Source organism: Pleurodeles waltl, chromosome 3_1 (assembly GCF_031143425.1).
Source record: "Pleurodeles waltl isolate 20211129_DDA chromosome 3_1, aPleWal1.hap1.20221129, whole genome shotgun sequence".
Lineage (NCBI taxonomy): Eukaryota > Metazoa > Chordata > Amphibia > Caudata > Salamandridae > Pleurodeles > Pleurodeles waltl.
Window position 1 is genome coordinate 1,701,999,501 of NC_090440.1, and position 24,630 is coordinate 1,702,024,130.

Genomic DNA, 24,630 nt, shown 5'->3' on the forward strand with positions numbered 1-24,630 from the left:
TTAGCAAGAGAAAACCGCACTCTGTCGTGCCAAAAATACCTTAACTTTTAATACATACCTTTGTGTACTACATACATGCCGCCTCTTCAGAAATCCTGGACAGAAGGCATGATTCACCACCCAGTAGGAAAATCAACAGTCTTCTTTAGAGTTTCACTGTGGTTTGTGGAAACAGAAGAAGGGCTGTCAATACACTGAATTGTGAAGGATGGCTATACTGGCAGTCCTTCTTCTATTGCTGGGGGTCTTGGGGAAAACAAAAAAGGACTGACTCTGGTGTCTTCCACTACTCCATAAACAAAGGCAACTGAAGACCTCATATTGTGGGAGAAGGCAAAGAATCCAGCCCAGTGAATTAGCTCTGTTAGTGTCCACCAGCAAGCACTACCACAAATGAAGTACTAAGTTGTTCACCAAGTAGTGCACATTACAGTGGAGATTTTAATAAAGGGAAATATACAAATTGTTCTTAAAACGGTCACTCTGTTTTAGGAGAAAAAGCACATGCACTGACTGCTGATCATCAGTCTCTCACCTCCCAATGGTCCCAAATGGTAGCAATCTAGGTGCATAAAAAATTAAATGAGCGGAGAACTAGCAAAAAGATGACTTTCTTGCACATAGTAATCTCTTCTGTGCTCTCCACCTTTACAACCATCATAAACAATAACCTTGGTTGCTAAACAGAACAGAGACCTAGGAAAACATTTGAAATGATACAGAAGGTACGAATAGCTTTAGAACAATACGTTTCACCTGAGCCACACACTAAATAAGCTGTGATCTACAACAACACTACTGGACCCCCCTCAAAGTCCTTAAAAAAGGAAGCGAAAAAGGGAAGATAAATGATTACCTTCCCCTCATACACTGAATGCATTCTGTCACATGTATATTTACACAAAACATTCTATTGTACCAGGAAATAGGGAAAACAACAGATTGGGGTCATTAAGAGATGATCATCAAACCACACGTTTGACAATGGAGAGAATCAGCCACGTGGAAGATGGAAATGCAGCCATGCTTGTTGATGGACATCGACAAGCACCATGTTAACCATGGTTTTTGCATAGTTTACCTTCAGCTCCAAAGTCTAATGCAAGACACACTTTTGGACACTTCGAAGGCCAAACCACTAGAAACATTAGGCAAGAAAGAATGACTACCATTTAATTATAAGGTCCTAAAATATGGCCTATCAGGTACATTTCCCCCAATGCAGGACATAGTTTAATATATTAATCTGCTATGACCATTCCAGATAATTTCTGTAGGACATCGGCATGATAAACAGTGTGTTGAGGACTCTTTTTTATTAGATCAGATATTTATTTTACGGTATTTAATGGGTAAATAAAAAAAGAACAGGACAATGGATAGCACATTTTCTGGCTTGACGCACCTTGACAAATAAGCATAAGTAGATACTCCAGTACATGTAAAGCGAGTTGCAATATTTAAATTGTAATTTGCAGGGAAAATCAAAACACAGACGACTTTACAGATTCTAAACGATTTGTGCAGTGTCATACTTGTTGAATCATCTGCTGAGTTGAGGTCTCTTCAGACTTTCAATCTCAAGCAGGAATTGGCTTAAATTTGACTTTTTTCACAACATGATATAATTACCCAGGATTTCCCATGGGTTATTTGTAGCATCACTGAAGCAATATACAATTTTACTATCCATACATAATACCAAGAATGCCATTTGTAAGCATTGTCTGCCTCTTTAATTATTTTCATAATCCTATTGCAACACTGGTTTTCATAGGTATCATCTGATAAAGGGTTTTAAACTACAAAGTTAAGTAACCTCACGAAAACAGTGACATAGTATTGTTTGTTTCTGTCAACAACCTAACTGTGACTTATAATTTCCCTGTTAATTGGGTACATACAGGTAAATTCCTCATATACCTCATGGCCTACACAATATGGACAACCACCCTTATCTAATTCTGTACTATTCATTATTACAGAGTCCCCAATGAATAATCGAAGGATTCTAAGTGGTTGTTTGTTACAAACGCACCAGCGTTTCCCTATTATTGTATTGTTATTTTTGTTTTTGCTGTGGTTGTTATAGTGGGCCCGTAGGACACTGTTTATTCAAATACGTTTCTTGTATGTTGTTTTCTATGTGTTTCTACGAACATTTTGTTGAAATGTAATATTTAAGGATAAAAATGTTTCCCTTCTGCTTCACCTAGTACTGTGGTGGTTTTTGTTATCTCCTAATTTAGTATCCTTTATCAAGTGATACCAATGAGATCTACTATTGCATTAAGATTGCATTGATCCCAACTTCTCATGCGGCTAAGGGTGGCACTTGCAGCCTAATAAGAATAATTATTTACATGGCACAGCCCACCTCATCGCAAACCATATTTACTCTGTGTGACAGGAGTCCGTTTACATTTGCAAGAGTGAAGCACCACTTCCATAAGATGGTTCACCACTCAGTACTGATTAGGTGTTTGTCACTAATGTGGCCCGTTGCATTCCGGTAGTTGTAGTTTACATTTGTTTTGCAATTTTACTTTTAATTTCTTTGTAGTCCTCGCAGTCAGTATGCCTCATAAGAAGTCTGTTAACACCAGTGTGTGACAGTCCTCAGTGCACAACAGAGAGTTTATTGATTTCCCTCATTTATATTGACATAGTGTTGAATGTTTTTATTTCCCACACAGTCCTATCACATTTTAGACCTTTTATCTAGTGTCCAGGTTCACAGGGTGGCTTGCAAACATTCTTTTGAGCTGTGCTACCTGCCACAACCACACCATCCCAGAAATCACACCGACGAAGCATCTCACATATTATAGTCCTACGCATAGGCTTCATGTTGGGTGGTAATGGAAAATGTCAGAATTCTGGAGACAAAGCTGGATCTGTAGGAAAATTCACTAGTGAGATGCCCGTCATGACGAGAATGTCTGGTGGGAAGTATCACACCAAGGGCCTGATGTATGAAAATATTTTGCACTTGCAAACGGTAAAATCGGCCATTTGCGAGTGCAAAATAGTGGTCTGCAATGCATGAAAGGCATTCGCAGACCACAAAGAAGAAATCGCAAAAATTGCGTTTTTTGCATTGCGACCTGGATTTTGCGAATTGCAATTAGCGATTCGAAAAATACAGGTCGCAAGGCAATGCTGCAAAAAATCGCAAATTGCGATTTTTCGCAGAATGGTATTTTGCACATGCAAAATACCATGATCTGCAACCAGGTGGTACCCTGGTACAAAATTTAAAAATGCAGTAAAACTGCATTTTTAAATTTAACATGTAAAGCACACATGCCCTTTTGGCATGTGTGTACCTTACATGTTCAAAAAAAAAAATTGGGGTGCAGGAGAGGGGGCCTTAGGCTCCCAGCACCCTGGCCTTTTGCATTTCCAAAATTGCGATTTCTGGTTCAGAAATCGCAATTTTGGAAATGCAAAAAATTCGCAGCTATGGGCGAATGGGGCCGGTATCGCAATTTGCGATTCAGTAATAGCATTTGCGATTTTGAAGAAATCGCTATTACCGATTCGCAAATGTGATACATGGCCCTTTGCGAGTCGGTAATAGCGATTTCTTAAAAATCGCTATTACCGAATCGCAATGGGCCGTGATCTTACATCTGGCCCCAAAGGTTTTGCATCTGTTTTTAGCTTTTCCTCCTTAATTCACAGGATCTTCCATCACAGTCCTGTGTTTCGGGACAGATATAAAGGAGGGCGCTAATGGGGTATTTGATAAAAAACATGGCTCTTGACTGCCTTTTCCTCTGGTAGCTTAGAAGCTTACTTCAGAACCATGCAAATGGCATATGTGCTGTTGGAGGCGACACCGGTATTTCCACCATAAACTATGCCAAGGTGCTGTGCTAACCACAACAGAGATGGTGGCATTTCAGCCACGCCCTCTACAGTGGCAGATAAGCTTCCATGTTTGTTGTAGTTATCACCAAGAAAATTACCATGGAAACGGTGACATTTTTTACTAATAGGTGAGTGTTGTGTCACTCACATGCTGAGAAATCTGAAAGCATCCAGCATATTGAGGAAACAAGGTAAATGGGCACTGACAATGCACCCTCACTTTAGGGGTACCCTTTTGAGTCCTCAACCAATGGCAGACAATCCATTAACTTAACATGTCCTAAATAAGATGACAGCCTCTCTTTACTGACCATTTTCTTCCCGTTCAACCCCTTGACCACATGCGTCCTAGTACGTAAAGGTTTCCCTGCTACATTAGCTATATTTTGATTAACGGGCAGTTCACTCTCCTACAAAAGACTCTGTAGAGGAAGGCCTATATTTGTATGGGTACAGTGATCTCCAATCTCCAGCCTCTGCCTCAGGTTTGATTCTCATTGATGGAGGACTTCAAAGTGCTGTGCTTTCATTGTGGCTCTTTTGAAGTACACAGACTTAATGAGTTTGATACCCTAGTGCCTGGAAGAAATTCAGTCTGCACTGAATGATACAGAAAATACCCACTTGCTTAAAATATTCGTGGTTTTTTCTTGAAACTGTTGTAATATCGGTAATAAGTATAAGTTCCTCCGCGAATATGTGCATATCCACACATACCACCTGCCACAGTGATGTTTTGAAAATCTCCGTTAACATGATGTCTAGGTCTGCATTGTGATTGGTGCAATCTACCTTTCAAAATGAAATTATCTTAAAATAAGCTACCCTAGGAAAGGACCATATTGTTAACCTCCAAAGCAAACTCTTTTCACAACTGTCAGCGTTTTGTTAAAAAAACTGCAGAATGAGGACTAGTGCCAAGCTACCATAATTGCCACTGTAGACAGTTCGATAAGTGCTACCGTACTATCGTACAATCAATCACACTGTGGGGCAAGCTGAGGGGAACTGTAATGCAACCAAACATGATTTTGCAGGACAAGATGATGGAAATTACTGCTCCACCATTGTTGATCATGCAGAGCGGGTCAAGTGGAGGTGTCACACAACCTTGGCTGATTGTTTGTAAAATTCCACAGCAACACCATCTACAACTGATAATGAGGGACAGGAGAGATGGACATAACAAGGAATAGTGCCATTCACTTGGCACTGTTATCACATGGGTGGCTCGTGCTATGTTACCAAGACTGTTGACTTGGTTTTAGAGAAGGTGTTAGAAAAGGCATTGTTCCACTCTTGTACTCAGGCTGATTGTGTAAAGTTAGACTATGGAAAGGCCATCCTCCAGTGGTTGATATGACAGTGGTGACTACAAAAGGGCACATTTATGGCAGAGCTGTCCTTCAGTAAAGGGAGCAGAAATTTCAGAACATTCCCTGGAGCCTCCTTCGATGCATTTTCTTCTCGTTGTTTTCAAATTTTTGCAAGTGCCTCGCTCACACTGTGTTCCTTTCCATTGCGTCTATCACAAGGGAAAACAGACAGGAGAAAATAAACCAACAGCATTTTGCAGGTACTCCAGCTTAGAGCTACTGTTTTACTTTCTAATTAGGACTTCAGCAAGCACGAGTCTAAAGGTTATGGAGCTGATCTGCCTTGCATGTTTGCTGGAATCCAGAGAATTAGCATACTCACTTTGTCAGGTCTGAGGGCTCATTTCAGTTTGGCAGAAACCTCTTGCAAGAGAATCTTCAAGTCATTCAGCTAAAGAAGGAAAGAATGTGTGTAACTATGAGTTTTCTGAAATCAAATACACATGTGAGCTTGGATATTCTGTTTAGCCTGGTTGTCACAACATGGTGTCATTTCCTCTAGGATGCTGAGGACAGACAGGGGGCTGAGGGAATAAGAATTGAAGGTCAACAGCAGCCTTGCCAGCTCTCTGGAAGTGGCATCAATTAAATAGGGTGTTGGCCAGACATAGCATATCTGCAGAAGTAATATTTCTTCTGCTCCATCCCCTTTTAAAGGGACCGTTCTTTGACTGGTTCCAGACTTCAACTACTGTGGGACACCCGGGTGTGTACAGAAGAGTATGCATAATACTATCTTACAGTCCATCAAAAAGTCCACCAACTACCTGATCCTCTGTTCATTACTTAGATTACACACTGTTTTTAAAAATCAATATAGTTCTCAATCTCTTGAAGCGCAAAGCTGTAAGGAGCTACTCCTGAAAGGGTTTTGTGCAGTGGAAGTGAGAGAGCATTTTAGGATGGTGTTCCTGGGAGGCGTAGCCTGTCTCAGCTTACAGGTGGAATAATAAGCTTTTACATTCCCCAATTGGGAATTCCTCTCTTCAAGCACAACACAGAAGCAAAAATCTTACCTTTTCTTCCATTTTCTGAAATCGGGACTCCGACCTGAAATGAAAGAACGGAAAATGAGAATTTCAAGCATACAGTGCCCGTCAAATGCCATTGGGGTGCAAACAGCACCAATCAAAGACATCCATGCATTGAAAGACCCTTGATTCATTACAAACAATAACAAATCTCATTCCACAGAAATTAGTCAGATCCGTCTGAGATCAAGAGTGTGAAAATGTCCCTTCTATCTCCAACTTCACAGTCTCCCGTGATTCGAGGATCAGAGCTGAAGAGAAGCGATAGGAGTAATTCGAGAGGCATTGAGCATTGCTGAACTTTACAGAAGCAGCAGAATGTGTCATTGGACAAGAATAAAGGCAAGTGGATCCATGGACAGAGAAGAGTGGGCTGTTGACCCTAACCTACCGCAAACATCAATGAATCCACATAGTAGTAGGAGGGTTAATTTTTACTTGTGTTCTTTAGATGACAATGAAGGAAGACAATTTAAAGGTGGTTCTAGTTATAGAATGAGCTTCATGTGCAGCTTCAAAGTTTGCTTTATTAGGAAGAAGTTAGCCAGAACAGGGGTACCCACTGGGTTAGTATATCTATAAATATTTCTCAATATAGAGTGATGAAACACAGGACTGAGCAGATGAAGTCAGAGATCACACGGAAAGAGAAAGGGAATCCCTGAACCCATAAGACAGAAAAATAAAGAGCAAACCAGAAATGGAGAAAAACGAATTGGAGAACATGAGGTCGATACACCAAATTAGTGCTGTGATGGCACCTTGGCAAAGAGGGCTAAGGAAAAAATGATGACAGAGAAAGGGAGCTAGGAACAAGAAGCCCCCATTATAAGACTGAGAACATAGATGTCTTTCACAGAATCAATGTCCTACCCTGTGACAGGAGTATGTCAAAATATCAACTATAGAAATATTGTTGTGTAAGAATATCTTAGCGAAAATATCAAGAACCAAATATCAGGTAAGTGCATATTGGTAAGCATAGATTTAGGGGGTCATTACGACCCTGGCGGTCAGTGGTAAAGCGGCGGTAAGACCGAAAACAGGCCGGCGAAAAAAAAATGGAATTATGACCATTCCAACCGTCATGGCTGTGAAGACCGCTGGGCTTGAGATTGCGGGCTGCAGCCCGGCGGTCGTCACTAGACCGCCGACGGTATCAGGACGCTGCATACCGCCATGGATCTTGGGTGGTTGGGAACCGCCATGAGATCCATGGCGGGAGGCACTATCAGTGCCAGGGAATTCCTTCCCTGGCACTGATAGGGGTCTCCCCCACCCCTCTACCCCCCACGAATCCTCCCTCCACACCCACCTGCCACCCCCCAAAGGTGGCACAACCCCCCTCCCCACCCGACCCCGAACATGCACATATACACACCCCTACATGCACACACCCCAACATGCACATATACACACCCCTACATGCACACACACACCCCGACAACACATACCCGCACACATACAAACAGACATGCACACCGTCCGACCTGCACACATTTCCCATACACACAACAACCCCCGCACGCATACACTCACTCACTCACCCCCTCTACAATCTCACACGCACAGCCCCATGCACGCACACAACACCCCCTACCCCCTTCCCTAACAGACGATCAACTTACCTTGTCCGTTGATCCTCTGGGAGGGGACGGGATCCATGGGGGCAGCTCCGCCACCAGAACACCGTCACCAGAACACCGCCACACCGAATCATGGGACGTGATTCAGTGGGCGGTGTTCTGTTGACGTGGCGGTTGAGCAACCTCCACTTTCCCGCCGTCCGCCAGTATGGCTGCTGGCAGATTTCCGTACGAAAAAGGACGGCGGATTGCCAGCGGTCATAATACGCGGCACGGAAGACCGCCACCACTGGCGGTCTTCAGCACGGCGGTACCTCAGCGGTCTTGCGAAAAGACCGCCAAGGTCGTAATGACCCCCTTAGTGTCCTAACTCTACATCTATATATGTTTAAGCTATATATTGTCCAGGTACAAAGAAGTGTCATTAAGTAAAATAAACATAAGATACCCATGTATAAGTATAGCAATTTGTGTCATCAATACTTTTGCACAATATTTCAAACTCCATATTCAGGACCCATACTCACTGTGAGTATAGTCAGAGCACAGAACTGTAGGTCTCTAATAAACAATATATATCACAAAATCAGTGTAGATCTGTTTCCCTACGTTGTCAAATGAGCTGTTAGATACTTTGTGCAGCGAGCACCACTATAAGAACAGCAGGATGGATGGAGCACCCAAAAAAGTCATTGTTATGTTTTCTCCATGGAGAGTAAAATGCTCCTAGTATGCAGTGAAGATAAGAACAGACTCCTTTAGGTATGGGATTGTGTCTACACTGCCCCCCATGCTGCAAAAAGGTGCTTAATTTGTGGTGGTGGTTGTCAGTGGGGAGCACCAGCACTTATTTTTGGGGAAGGCACTCATTTTTACTGTATCAGATATTTACTGAGTGCAAGAGAGGGAAAAACACACAGATCCGAAAGACGGAGAAGGAAAAAGATGGCAAAGCCTTCCTAAACAAAAGTTGGAACCTGCAAGTGCAAGAAAGGAGGCTGGGAGTGTCTGGTAGTGGATTAAAGATTACCAGCTTTGGTATTCGGCACACCCACTTTTAATTGCTTCTTAATGGAGCTTCGAGCACCAGTACGCTTTCTTTCACAAATTAAGCTCTGACTGCAAAGGTGAGTCCAGAGGAAATCTCGAGGTCAAATTGTGTACCAGTATTACCATTACAAGCATCAGTAGATGTTCATGCTTCAGAGTCCCGTGCACACATCCAGCATGGGAGACAAGAAACGAAAGCAACTACAATTTAAATGATTATACAATCCAGTTCAACTACACGGGATTTCTTGCGTCAATAGCAGCACAAAATGATATCATTGTCTTACTGTACCATCCTAAAGCTGAGTGCTCCTTATTAATTATTCTGTTGGCTCCAGTTTCTTGCTGCCATTTCTCATAAGTCCACACCCACTCAGGTGTGCACGCTGACAGGATGCGCTGTTCCGATTCCGAATCAGTGGGATCGTTGTTACACGTGCAAGGAACTGGAGACACATGGTTGCAGGAGTGACGTACACGCTGTTACTATGTGGCATCTGGAATTCCTCTCCTTTGGGATCACTGAATTCTGAGCTAATTCTGCCAAGATAAGCATTGCATACCGGGAAATATGGTACCATTGTTGCCCTGAGGATAGGCTCCATCAGTCTGAAGGAAAACGGACAGCACACATTGATATCAGTTGGTTTGGGTCGAAATGGCCACGCCTTTCCTCAGCCTGTACTAGATTTAGGGCTTGATTTATGAAAAGTTAGAGCCCCCTTTGCGTCATTTTGTGTTGCAAACGCGGCGTAAACTTGCATACTTAGGGCCTGATTTATATTTTTTAGCGCCACAAATGCATCATTTTTTTACGCAAAAGCTGCACAAACTTACAAAATATAATTGAATTTTGTAAATTTAAGCTGCTTTTGCATCACAAAATGACACAAATGGGGCGCTAAAAAAGTATAAATCAGGCTCTTAATTTTCCATAAATCAGGCCCTTACTATCCAAAAAACGGTGAAGCAGATTGAGTCAGGCAGCCACCCCAACTTGAGGGACGATATTTTGATGGTTTGTTGTTTGATGCAGACAGGCTATGTGCGGTTGCCTGCGAGCACTGCTGATTGAGTTTTTAACATGTTTATTGTGTGATATTCTTCCTGAACCTTTTTTCACTTTCACACAAGCACTTTCTCCAAGCACTTTTTCACGCATAATGGAGGATCCATTGTACTTGAAGTCATGAGTACCTACTATTAGTCTTAAATACAATTTGAAATGTTTTGCATACATTTGCTTTTTTTCTTTCTTCCTTCTTTCCTTTGTTTTATGTATGTTGAATAGACTACTGAGTAGGATCAAGGTTTGCTAATTGAATTTGTATACCTTAGGCAATTTTGCTTCTTTTGTTTTGTCCTGGGGACCGGGGACCATTTGTTGTTTGTATCATAAAATACACAGGTCCTTTGACTTCTTGGGTTGCCCCTCTGTTCTATAATGGAGTGAAGGAATAGGCAAATAGGAAAGGACTGCAAACCATGGATAGCACATGACTCACAGACTCTTCCTTTACTTTTTGTTCATCTGTTATTTTTAATTCCTTAACAGTGGTAGAAGGGCAGCGTTAAGCAGCATACAATAACAAGGTACTTAACGCATGTGACTAATAGGCAAACCACTCTTCTGTATGCCTAGCTGTCACCGACACAGTTAAGGGTCCCAGGGAGAGCTACTGGTGTCCATGGTGGCCCCTTAGCACCACGTGAACAACCATTGTTAGCCATGGTCTCAAAAGTGACGAAGGAAAGGACTGAAGCAGAAAGGGAAGACGGCCCTAAAATCACAGCAGTCTGCGTACCTCGTCTACTCACCAGCACATTAGGAGTAAATAGGAGAATGATGAGGAGCTGGGGGGGGGGGGGGTGGGGGGGGCAAAGGGAAGTCAACCCTGTGCTGTGACTTCGGTTATGCTCCTCTAGCCTGATCTTTCTGGTGAATCAGCATTTCTGTAGTGACCAAAACATCAGTTAATGAATCTCACGAAAGTCAAAACCCATGCAGACCTCATATCAATCAGTAGCATCAATATATCACTAGGACACTTTTTAGGCGCAGAGGTGTGTTTGTTGTTGTCACTTCCATACGGAGGGGTCCGTAGGGGAGCAAATAGAAACGCAACCTGAATCAGCAAGCAGTAGATTCCATAGAAGCGACCGTCTGAAATAGTCACTACTGACAATTACTCAAAAGAGAAGAACAACTATCTACTATATAAACATACAGATTGGCATAATCTGAGGCAATAATAACATTTCCTAGCAGGCCTACGAGTTTAAAGTACAGTGGAAATGTAGGCTAATAATATCAAAAGTTTAGTTTGAAATACTTCTATTAATGAACATTTTGTGAAAAGGTGTTAGCTCCAAACTGTAATGTGTATCTTGTTTTTAATTTCAAAACAGCTAGTACAAAACAGTTTGAAAAGTTGTTAACTTTAGCATTCTTTTTCTTTATCTTGCCTTGCAATTTCCATAACTCAGAAGATTTACTACTCAAACTCCAGTCCTAGTCATTTTACACCCAAGTGCTAAGCTGTCACAGTGGTTAAACTGTGGTTACATTCAAGGTTTAGAATTTTCAAACTAAGCTCCTGCTTACAAATACAAAGCTGATTCCATTAGAGCTTTCATGAGCTTGAAATCTTCTGACTAAATATTCTTCAATGCATAAGCTAGAACTAAGGCCCATATTTATACTTTTTGATGCAAAACTGCGCCAACGCAGTTTTGGGTCAAAAATGTTACCGCCGGCTAACGCCATTTCTTTGTGCCACTCGGGCATCAAATTTATACTTTGACCCACGGCAGCACAAACCACAAGTGTGAGTAATTTTTTTTTACTCAAACCAATGCATCACGTCGTAAAGAAAAATGATGTTAATGCAGCGAAAATGACTGTGAGCCGGTTTACGACATCGCAAACAGGATACTGCAAAATGTGCTAAGAAGAGCCAAAATGGATCCTAGATGCTTGGACAGACCCCAGGAAGATGACAACAGACCAGGAACCAGCCAGAAGGACCCACACAAAACCCAGGAGAGGAAGATGAAGAAAAGAAAGGGTCCCTTCAGTGCAGAGGAGCAGGAAATTCTGGTGAAAAAGGTGACGAAACACCAGCACCAACTTTTTGTCACCTCAAAGTTGCCAATCAGTAGAAGAGAGGCAATATGGCAACAAATTGTTGACATGATAAACAATGTGGCAGAAGTACGGAGAACAGTCATCGAGTGCAAGAAATGCTGGCATTACTGCAAGCACAGAACAAAGGAAAAGATGGCCAGGAATAGGAAGGCAGCACTGCAGACTGGAGGTGGGAGTCCTGCACCGCAGGAGGCCCTGGACCACATGGAGGAGATGGTGGCAGCTGTCATCCCCGAGGAGATCGTCACAGGGATACAAGGACAGGACAGCACAGACTACTAGGAGACAACACAGATTCAGGGTAAGTCGCAAGGGGAATTAAAAAGCACAAATGTTAAATGCAATGCATGTGTCATGATATTCAGGGAGTGGAATGGGTAAAGGGGCACAGCACAGGGGCATGGCCTGTTCAGAGGAATCATGGGGCACAGAACTACACTACACCAACAACCTTTGCATGGGAGTATGCTGCCATGCCACGAATGTTGGAAAGGGAAAGCCAGTCCAGGAGGGTAGAGTACAACGTAAAACTGGCCTGCTGTCACACGACAGCTGGTATTCTCCCTACATGAACTAGGGCTCAATTATCAGTCTCAGGCCATGTCTGCAAGTGGAATTTAACATTGACAACAGTTGCCACTACCACCTCTGCTGTGTGTGCAGGTCAAGTAGCTAATGGCAGTAACGTTCCCATGAATCAAACACACCCAAATTAGAGGGTTCAGGATGACAACGTTATCAATCCCCTGTAATCAATAAAAATGTTCTAATCCTGTCAAATGTGATTGTCGATAGTTGCTCCAAACATCAGCCATTGTCAAAAACATTATGAGGTACACAGCAATAATGTCATACCCATGCTGCATATGTCAGGGTCCACCGTGTGCCTGGGTCACAATAGGTCCAATGACATCATGCAACATCCCAAGGGCCAGATGTAGGAAAGTTTTTGCATGTCGCAAACAGCAAATTTCGCTGTTTGCGACGTGCAAAAACCACATCATGATGCCCAATCCCCATTTTGCGAGTCGGTAACCTGGTTACCGACTCGCAAAACGGGACTGCGAGTCGCAATTAGGAAGGGGTGTTCCCCTTCCTAATTGGGAGTCACAGCGCGATGCTGCATTGCTTTGTGACCGCGAATGCGGTCGCAAAGCAATCGCAGTTACCACCAGTGTCACACTGGTGGTAACCCATTCGCAAAAGGGAAGGGGTCCCCATGGGAATGGCATGGAAAAGATTTTTTCCTATGAACCACTGCCTGCTCTGAAATAACGAAACAAAAACATTTCATTTTTTCATTTTGTAATGTATCTCGTTATCCTTTAAGGAAAACGGGCTGCATTACAAAAACAAAAACAAAAAAACTGCTTTATTTAAAAGCAGTCACAGACATGGTGGTCTGCTGTCTCCAGCAGGCCACCATCCCTGTGAGTGCTGCGAGTCACAAGGGGGTCGCAAATTGCGGCCCACCTCATTAATTTTAATGAGGTGGGCCTTTGTGACCCCCTTGCGAGTCGCAGATGGTGTAAGGGACACCATCCTGCATACTGAATTGCGACTCGCAAATTGTGAGTCTCTCTGATTCGCAATTTGCGACTCGCAATTCAGGAATTTCGTACATCTGGCCCCAAATGTCATACTGCTCAGACAACAGCATCGAGGGGGAGGACATATGCCACCGGCTAGTGAAATTCACCCTCACATTCAGAAGAGGAAATGGAACACTGCTAGGACCATCAGTGAAATCCAATGTAGCACACATTCCCCAACATCAACATAACACACTACCAATGCTGACATCTGTAGTGTGCCATGCCAATGCTATACATAGTATAAGCTAGGTCTCAGCAACATATAGCTGGATGTGAAATATCTGAGACTGGATCAGTTCCAGATTGTTAATTGTGGTGCAAGTGCCATCCGAACAACCACAGCCAGTGCAAGGCCTCCCCATGAGAATGGAAGTAGACGGAGGGTTGAGTAGGGCAAGAAGGTGGCAATATACAATTTGGCCAGAACCAACAACTAGAGGATGTGATGCTGACAAGTCCCCAAACTGACCACAATACATGTGACATGCAGGTGGGGCATAGGCCCGAGAGAACGCTAATATTAAAGACAGGAGTAATGAACAGGAACCAAGATCACAATGTGCAACAAATAGGAAGGCAGGCACTTCACATTACAAATCCCACAACACAGACACTAATTGTACAATATCTCATTGCAAAGGATGATGGCTCTCCTGGGGATATGCCTGTCCTAGACTACCCTGATGACATAGATGACGAGCTGACAAACATCAGCCAGCAGACCCTCCAAGATGTCCTTGGGACCCTACAGACCCCATCTTCAGTCGCAAGGAGGAGCACAGATACAGCAGCCATCACTGAGGACCCACCCACCACCCCAATTGTACGACCTGCCAGCTCCAACCCAGCTGAGGACTCTGACGACACTGGCACCAGCTTTGAGAGAACTGTAGTTGGAGTACAGCGGGAGCTGACCAAAGAGGTGCGGTGGGGATGGAAAATATGGCAGCCAGCCTAGAGGGGGTGCGTTTGTGCATGATGTCAACTCCAGAACAGGCAGCAGCCATGCAAGGGCGAACATCAATCTTGCATGAACTTGAAAAAAGTGCAAAGGAAATCAGCACAGCTGTAGAAGAGTTGACAGACCACCTCCAACAACAAACTTTTCAAAGCGTGCACAAATGTAATATTGACCCCCTCAGGGGATTGCCTACCACAGTGATGTGGCTGCTATTCTTAAGAACCAGCAACCCCTCCTTGCTGCAGTACTGCCATTAATAGCCCCACAGTTGGCAGCTACCGGGATGTCTGACTCCACGTCGTCAGACACTGTGGTGTGTGTTGCCCCTTCACAACCGCCACCACCAAGGGCAGAAGAGACAACACACACATCAGAAGATGACGAAGTGGAACAGATCACCTTCACCCGTAAGAGTACACTGTAGCACTAGACCCTGCCACATGGCCTCTTATAACCAACCCCTGTCCTTTGTAACATGCCAGTCTTGCAACAGCTGCTCTCAAGCACTGTTCTCCAGCGCACTATTTATCTTGTCACTCTGCCCTGTGATTGTCTCTCACTACCTCACTGGCAAATCCTGTCCCTCTGCACTTCATCCCAGCATGTCCAATGACATGTCCTTCTGCACTTGTGTAGGATCACAATGGAAGGTGTCACATTAATGGACTCACAATCATGGACAATGTAAATATAGCACTACATCACTTTAAAATAAATAGCACTTACACAACCACTTGTAATGTGACACATCAACCGTGAGGGAGATCAGTGATGTTTGCCTCATGTCAATGATTATAGAATGTCAATACAACTGCCCTGAAAGAATGTGGGTTGATAACTATGCACTGTGGTCTGAATTGCAACATCATCTTCCCTTCCTGAGGGTTAATTCTGAGGGAAATATAAACTAAACAGTATAATGATGTGTTGGACAGAATAAGCCTTCCTCAAGGGATGTCTAAGCCAAAAATTATTGCCTTCAAATTTTTCTTCAAGCCAATCTTCACGTATGTGACATTTGACCCAAACTTTTCCTAACACACACCATACAGCAGGAATGGATGTGTATGAGTGTACGTACAAATAAGTAACCTTGCTGAACAATGTAACAAATGATAGGTGTGAGTTATGTATACCATACTACATGAGATCATACTACCACTCACCTTATAAGGCTTCACTTGAACATCAGGCTGCAGGCAGACACAACACAGTGTCCTCAATACCAAATCTGGTCCCAAAGTATGTGAGATTGAAAACATAAATACAAAATTAACAACACTTTGGGATCCATAGTAACCTTGAGTGGTGGGTGCAATGGATGGCAGAATCTTAGCAAAGTAGCTCTGGTGTAGCTGCCAATGTAAAAGCTCAGTAGGGAATTGGTTGCAGGATGGGACACAAATGCAAATACTAAAGAAACACTGTTCAGCCATGGCAAGGCCCTGATCCCTAAGCATGTGACACATACTGTAAAGGAGTACCTAAATATTTATTTGACAGTAAAAAAGGAAGATAAAACCTGGGTAAACACCTTACCTAACCTAAAATATCCTAACTACACATTACTCACAACAGGCCCTAACTAGTCTAAGCTAAACTTACTTATCACATTTAACTAAACACTCTAAACATCAAACCCCCACCCCCTTTATAAGACGTGACACATGGAGGACAACATATACTAACCTAAACACATAGGTGGTCATTACAACCCTGGCGGTCGGTGTTAAAGCGGCAGTAAAACCGCCAACAGGCCGGCGGAAACAAAATGGAATTACGACCGTGGCAGAAACCGCCAACATAGACAGCCACTTTAACACTCAGACCACCACGGCGGTACAAACAAACACCGCGGCGGTAACCGCCAACAGACAGGCAGAACACAATGTACCGCCCACAGTATCATGAGAGGCCAATCCGCCACCTTTTCCGGGGCGGATTCACCGCGAACAAAAACATGGCAGAAACAGGATTTGGAAGGGAAAACGCTCACCTCTACACACCCCACGAGGAACAAGGACGCCATGGAGCCTGAACTCCAAATTATACCTGCCTTTATCTTCCTGCTCCTCTACCAGGAGCACGAACGCCGGCGGCGAACACCACTGTGAGTGCTGCACCTATGACACAGGGAAGGGGGGAGGGAAAAAACAGTGACACACACACAAAATACGCAACACCCCAACCCCCACCCTCACCCATGACAACACACACACAAATACATATTGATACGTCACAGTTGCCTCCCCCAACCCCCTGGAAGAATGCAAGGACAAAAGGAAATGAGTCGAATGATTGTAATACATTCAAATACATGAATCAAAAATATTTACATATATACACATTTACACTATGAACAATTATATACACCAAGAACACAAGTCCAAGGGATTCCACCATCATAGTCCGTGGACCACTGGGCCCAAAAGGCATGGGCGAGGCCCACACTCAATACCCGAACAAGACGGAGAGAACACTGCAGGGGCATTAGATAGAAATAAAATAGGTACCTCAGGGGGAAGGTGAGGGGGGGCCGCCTCAGCCGGATGAGTGTACAACGCCAGATCCACGAGGGGGCTCCATGCCCATTGATGTATTCTGGGGAGTGCAAAGCCACAGTCTCTCAAGTCTCTACAGTGGGTGGTTTGCCCACTGTTCAATCCTGGGGAGTGCAAAGCAACAGTCTCTCAGGTGGATAACAGTGGGTGGGTTGCCCACTGTTCAATCCTGGGGAGTGCAAAGCCACAGTCTCTCAAGTCTCTACAGTGGGTGGGTTGCCCACTGTTCAATCCTGGGGAGTGCAAAGCCACAATCTCTCAAGTCTCTCCAGTGGGTGGTTTGCCCACTGCTTTATCCTGGGGATTGCAAAGCCACAGTCTCTCAAGTCTCTCCAGTGGGTGGGTTGCCCACTGTTCAATCCTGGGGAGTGCCAAGCCACAGTCTCTCAAGTGGATAACAGGCTCCACTGGTTCTGGAGGGGGCTCTGTGCCAAGAGTGCTTCATCCTGCCAAGGACTGAGGTAGTGGATGTGAAGCTCCACTGGTTCTGGAGGGGGCTTTGTGCCCAGAGTGCTTCATCCTGGCAAGGACTGAGGTAGTGGATGTGAATCTCCACTGGTTCTGGAAGGGGCTTTGTGCCCAGAGTGCTTCATCCTGCCAAGGACTGAGGTAGTGGATGTGAATCTCCACTGGTCCTGGAGGGGGCTTGGTGCCCAGAGTGCTTCATCCTGCCTGTGGCGGCCTCAGTAGCATAGTAATCATTGGTGCTCACTGTCCTGTGGTGGTGCTGGCGGTCTTGTCCTGGGCAGCGGAGCTGCTGCTGGCGGTCCTGTCTTGGGCAGCGGGGCTGCTGGCGGCCTTGTCCTGGGCAGCTGGGTTGCTGCTGGCGGTCCTGTCTTGGGCAGCGGGGCTGTTTTAATGTGCCCCTTCCCCAGCTTGGATGGTGTCGCAGCTGTCTCCACACTCCCAACTGTATCCCTGGGAGCAGCTTTGGTGGCTGATTTCTTTCCCCTCTCCCGCCGGGCACTGGCCAACTTTTTATGCTTGACAGGTGGGGACTGTCCGTACTCTGGCTCCTTGCCACACTGGCTGCCCTGCTGCCTGGTGCACTCCATAATCTGGTGACTACTGGCACCACTGGTCCCGCCGATGTTGTGGCTGAGCTGCTAGGTTGGGACCTGGTGAGTCGGGCCCTAGGAGACTGAAGGGGTGGGGGAGGTGAGGGAAAGAGGTCAAGGTTGGCCAAGAAAGGTTTCTTAGGAACACTGGGATTGGTAGCTAGAGGGGAGTGGAGGAAGAGGTAGTGGTTGTAGGAGGTGTACGTTTGCTGACTTTGGGTGAAGATGCATGGGCTTGAGGCTGTCTTGAGGTGGATGGCTGTTGGGTGGGTGTGTGGCTGCGTTTGTGTACCTTGAGAGGTGGCCTCACAGACACACTGGGAGAGGACATAGGGGACGTGTGAATGGTAGTGGGGGTGGTGACTGCATGAGAGCAGGGTGTGGTGGTGGGTGTGCTGGTGATGGACGTAGTGGCTGAGGATGTAGTGCATGCAGTTTGAGTGGAGACGAGACAGGGCGGGAGGAGGGAGACAAGGAGGAGGAGGACACAGTGGAGGCAGTGGATGTTGGTGTGTCTGCATGGGCCTGATGCTTGCGTGAGTGCCTGTGGGATGTGTGGTGCTTATGTTTGCCAGAGCTTCCCTTGTGTGTTGAGGTGTGTGCATGCTGGTCTGATGGTGTGCTTGGGATAGGCTGAGGTACAGGGGTGTGGGTCTGGGTGAAGGAAGTTGGAGGGGGAGGCTACAGACAGGAAGAATGGCTGCCATCAGTGCTGAGGCCAGAGTCTGAAATGCTCGCTGAAGGGCTGCCTGACCAGAGTGAATGCCCTCCAGGTATGAATTGGTTTGTTGCAACTGCCTCTCTACACCCTGGATGGCATTCAAAATGTTAGACTGCCCAACAGTGAGGGACCTGAGGAGGTCAATGGCATCTTCACTGAGGGCAGCAGGGGTGACTGGGGCAGGGCCTGAGGTGCCTGGGGCGAAGGTGATGCCCACCCTCATGGGTGAGCGGTCACAGGGCAAAAGCTGAGGGGCTGCTTGGAGGGCGATGCTGGTAGGGGGGTGGCGGCTGTACCTGTAGATGCGTGGGGCACAGATGGGCCCGCCACCGCAAGGGAGCTCCCATCAGAGGAGGAGTCCGTATCGCTGTTGTCAGCTCCTGTCCCCGCCGTGGAGCTCCCCTCGCCCTCCGTCCCACTGGTGACTTCAGACTCCGTAGTCTCACCCTCCAGGGCCATGTGGGATGCAGCTCCCTCCTGCTCCGGTGCTACTGCTCCTCTGCCTGATGATGCTAATGCACACAAGAACAGGGAGACCACAAAAAGGGGGGGGGAGACAGAAGAAAGACATGTTGAGTGCATGCAATACCGCTACCGTTGGCAGACATGACAGACACAGAGGCAGTGCACAACGCAGTGCACTTGGAGTCCACTATTCAATCCCAAGGACATGGGTTACAAGGCTATGGACAATTTCTGCACACATGGATGTCACAGGAGCCTGACTAGGTGTAGTTGGCACTGTACACAGGTGGGGTGGGATGCCACAGGGCCTGCCTTAAGTAGGGTCCTTGCCTACTAAACTCACCCTGGCCTAGGGGAACCCACAGCCCACCTCCCCCACCCAGACACCTACAATGCGTGCTGAATCAGCAGAATGAGAGTGTACTCACCCCCTTGTTGCTGCTGTGATGCCCTCAAGCACCCATCCAACTCCGGGTACGCCACCGCCAGGATCCTGAACATCAGGGGGGGTCATGGTGCGAAGGGTACCCCTCCCACGTTGGGAGGCCATCCCCAGCTGGGCCTCCGCCGTCTTCTTGCTCCAGCGGCGAATGTCCTCCCATCTTTTCCGGCAGTGGGTGCTCCCTCTGTGGTAGACCCCCAGGGTCCGGACTTCCTTGGCGATGGCACGCCATATGTCCTTCTTCTGGTGGGTGCTGACCTACAGGAATAGTACAGGGGAAAAAGAGAAGATATTACTGGCCGCACCGTCACAGTCATTGGCCCGCATCCCTACCCTTGCCATGACGCACATGCACTCACCGTCTTTTCATGCACGCCTCATTCTCACCCCCCCAGCTTTCATCCACACCACTCCATACAGGCATTGCCCATACAGCATGCTCACAGAGTACTTACCTGTTTGTCTGGAGGACCGTAGAGTAGCGTGTACTGGGGGAGGACCCCATCCAAAAGTTTCTCCAACTCCTCCGTGCTGAAGGCAGGGGCCCTTTCCCCAGACACACGAGCCATTGTCTTTTCCAGACTGAGGTCACAGCAGCACTTGCAGTATAGGTCCTCTCCTGTCGAAGATCAGGTATCAAGTGATGAAACAGAGAGAAAATGGTGGTCACGTCCGCGGCGGTCCGTACCGTCACCGCCGGCGTACATCGTCATTGGCTCCTGGGACCCATAGTGTCCAATGTTAACCAATGCAGGATTGCGCCGCGGTCTTCGACCGCCTACCGCGACGGTGTACAACGCCAGCGCAGTTACCTCATATCCCCTTGTCCCACTTTACAGGTCAGGCAGCCGCCATTTCATGGGCCCACATGGCATTATTTTGGACTGCGTCACACATATGTAGGCCTTGCCTAAACACTCATACAGGCTAATTTCTAATTGCTAATATTTTCACAGTAAGCTGTGTCTACATACCTCAGAGTTGGTTGACTCTCTGCTCGCTGTTCTCCTCCATAGGCACCGTCCGCTGGGGCATGTGAGGAGATGGCGGCATCCTCCGGTGTACAGACCGCTGGTGGACCTGTTGACAATGGAGGTGCGATATGTGATCATCACCTACAGGCTTGATCGAGCCACAATCCATGAACTGTGTGCCCAGTTGGAGCCAGACTTGATGTCAGCTATCCGCCATCCCACAGGAATCCCCCCTCAAGTGCAGGTGCTGTCAGTTCTCCATTTCCTAGCAAGTGGGTCTTTTCAAACTACAGTGCCCATAGCATCAGGGATGTTAAAGCCCATGTTTTCCAACGTGTTGTCCAGAGTGTTGTCTGCCCTGCTGAAACACATGCGGAGCTACATCGTTTTCCCTCAGGTGGAGGATTTGCCTACACTGAAAGGTGATTTCTAGGCCCTGGGACATATCCCCAACATCATAGGTGCCATTGATGGGACACATGTGGCCTTGGTACCCACCGCAGGAGTGAACAGGTGTACAGAAACCAGAAGAGTTACCATTCCATGAATGTGCAGATGGTGTGTTTGGCAGACCAGTACATCTCCCATGTTAATGCCAAATTCCCTGGCTCAGTGCATGACGCTTACATCCTGCGGAATAGCAGCATCCCTTATGTGATGGAGCAACTCCAGAGGCACCGGGTGTGGCTATTAGGTGAGCACATGGACCCCATACAGTGGGAATAGTTGTCTAGGTCTGTGGATGTCCCTATGAGTTTGTGTGTGTCTAACAGTTGTCCCTCGCCATTTGCAGGTGACTACTGACCCCAGTGAGGAATCCCAGGACAAGGGCAGAGGAACGCTACAATGAGGCCCATGGGCGGACTAGGAGGATTATAGAGCGGACCTTCGGAATCCTGAAGGCAAGGTTCCGGTGCCTCCAAAAGACAGGTGGTTCCCTATTCCACTCACCAAAGAAGGTATGCCAGATCATCGTGGCCTGCTGTATGCTTCACAACTTGGCTTTGCGACGACTGGTGCCTTTTCTGCAGGAGGATGGTACAGATGGAGGTCTTGTGGCAGCTGTGGACCCTGTGGACAGTGAAGACGAGGAAGCAGAAGAAGAGGACATCGACAACAGGAACACGGTGATCCTGCAATACTTCCAGTGAGACACAGGTAAGAAGACAACACTGCCTGCTACATCTGATTTAAATGTACTACCTCTCTACTGTCTATCATTTTCACCCAGTGTATGGTCACTGAGTTGTCACTTTCCCTTACGATTTCACAGATGTGGGTCCCACTGTGTGACATCTGCTTTGTTTCCTCATGGACTATAGCTGTGTGACATAGGTATGTTGACATTACATTTGAATGAGCATTTTGCCACTGTAATTGCTAATACACAATTTCAAAATCACAGACAGACTCCTGATTGTTTTGTGCTTTAAGGGTGTTTATTTAAGTGCTCAATATTGGAGGGGGTTGTAAAATGGTGAGGGGTTATGGTGCAGGAATGTCCATGGCAGAGTCCAGTCTATTAGTCTCACAGGTGCATTGTCCAAAGGGGCATAGGAAGTGGAGCTGTGGCAGTTTAAGAATCGACAGGGTGACAAGGTGGGACAAAAGGATGACAATCAGCGTGGTCTCATTTCTTGGCGGGGGTCTTGGCATCGTTCTCTGTCTTTGTCCTGGATCTTAGGGACCGTTTGCGGGGTGGTTCTCCCTCTGCAGGGGGTGGGGTGCTGGTGTGGTGGTCGTGTTGCCGGTGCCTCCTGTCCACTAGCGCCGGCAGAGGTGGTGGGCAGTTCATCGTCCATGCTAGTGTCAGGGGCCCCTTGTTGTGCCACAGTGTCCCTCCTGGTGTTGACGAGTTCCTTCAGCACCCCTACAATGGTGCCCAGGGTGAAACTGATGGATTTGAGTTCCTCCCTGAAGCCTAAATACTGTTCCTCCTGCAGCTGCTGGGTCTCCTGAAACTTGGCCAGTACCAGTGCCATCGTCTCCTGGGAATGGTGGTAGGCTCCCATGATGTTGGAGAGGGCCTCGTGGAGAGTGGGTTCCCTGGGCCTATCCTCCCCCTGTCGCACAGCAGCCCTCCCAGTTCCCCTGTGTTCCTGGGCCTCTGTCCCCTGAACGGTGTGCCGAATGCCACTGCCCCCAGGTCCCTGGTGTTGTTGGGGTAGTGGGTTAGCCTGGGTTCCCTGTAGTGGTGGACACACAGCTGATTGACGTGTCGTGGGGACAGAGGTATGGGCCCGCTGGGTGGGTGCTGTGCTGGTGTTTCCAGCGGGGGGAAGGTATGTAGTGGCTTGTGCCAGTGTGAGGGGAACCGACTGTCCCGAGGTCCCAGATGGGCCGGGCTGGTCATCTAGATCCAGTTGGACAGAGCTGCTGTCATCACTGTGGGCCTCTTCTGTGGGTGGAGTGGACATATCTGGACACTCCGTTGGGTAGGGGTCCTGCAGGGGTGTAAAAGCATGATTATTGCATCTGTGTGTGCCATGTTGTGCAATGGGTGGATGACCGTGTACCCCAGTGCTTGCATTCCTGTGTAGGACCTTGTGTGATAATGGTTTAGGGGGGTGTATGGGTATGTGCAGTGGCCATGCTTTGGTGATGGGTGTCCACGCTTTGGTGTTGCATGCAGGGCTTGGGTTTGGGATGTGTGGTTTGTGATATTGGGACATGTGTGAGGAGTTGGAGTGATGGGGGTGAGGGCTAGGGTGGGGGTATGTGATGGCATGCAGGTAGGGTGGGGGATAAGGTAGTGAAGATTTGTCTTACCAGAGTCCATTCCTCCAGCTACTCCTGCAAGGCCCTCAGGATGCAGTATAGCCAAGACCTGCTCCTCCCATGTTGTTAGTTGTGGGGGAGGAGGTGGGGGTCCGCCGCCAGTCCTCTGTACCGTGATATGGTGTCTTGAGACCACGGAATGCACCTTCCCCCATAGGTCGTTCCACCTCTTCCTGATGTCATCCCGTGTTCTTGGGTGCTGTCCCACTGCGTTGACCGTGTCCACGATTCTTCGCCATAGCTCCATCTTCCTATCTATGGAGGTGTGCTGCACATGTGATCCAAATAGCTGTGGCTCTACCCGGATGATTTCCTCCACCATGACCCTGAGCGCCTCCTCAGAGAACCTGGGGTGTCTTTGCGGTGCCATGGGGTGGTGTGGGTGATGTGTGGGGTGGTGTGTGTTGTGATGTGTGGGGTGATATTTAGAGGTGTGTTGTGTGAGGTGCGTGGATGTTATCTGAGTGATGGTGTGTGTGTTGAGTGCCTGTGGATGCTCGTTTGTAGATGGTGGTGTCTCTCTCTGTGCTTCTTTCTCAATTGTTGTCGTAGGGGTTTGTGGGTGTGTGTTTTATATTGTATTGGATGTGTGGGAGTGGTGTGTGTATGTGTATCAGGTGTGTGTATTTGGAATTGTCCAATGTGGCTGTGTTTTGTAAATGTGTGTGGGTATTTTGAGCACGGCGGTGTGTACTGCCAATGGAATACCGCGGTTGAAAGACCGCCGCGTGGATTCGTGGGTCGTGATAGTGTGGGCGTATTCCTGTTGGCATGAAGGTGGAGGTTTTGTTATCAGCAGTTTATCACTGACCTTTGGTGTGGTGGACTTGTGTGGGTGTCTAGATTTTGGTGGATACCGGGCTTTGGGTCATAATGACCATGGCGGAATTCCGCAGCCGCGGTGGTGTGTTGGTGGTCTTCTGCACGGCGGTAAGTGGCTTTTACCGCCAATGTTGTAATGACCCCCATACTATCTTATACTAAGCAAATATGTATTTTTTTGTATTT

The 24,630-nt window shown here is 46.9% G+C and overlaps 1 protein-coding gene across 7 annotated transcripts in view; it reads right to left on the reverse strand.

The window, feature by feature from the left end:
• Positions 1–553: 553 nt before the first annotated feature.
• The window catches only part of TRPM8 (transient receptor potential cation channel subfamily M member 8), a 283,346-nt gene continuing 259,269 nt past the window's right edge, over positions 554–24,630 (reverse strand). For all 7 annotated transcript variants that reach the window (XM_069225547.1, XM_069225544.1, XM_069225541.1 and 4 more), the window contains 3 exons: positions 6,269–6,302; positions 5,575–5,643; positions 554–5,401 (listed from right to left, as the gene is read on the reverse strand). In XM_069225547.1, coding sequence (XP_069081648.1) covers positions 5,593–5,643; positions 6,269–6,302 — 85 coding nt within the window. In that variant the 3' untranslated portion in view covers positions 554–5,401; positions 5,575–5,592. The remainder of the gene's footprint in view (positions 5,402–5,574; positions 5,644–6,268; positions 6,303–24,630) is intronic.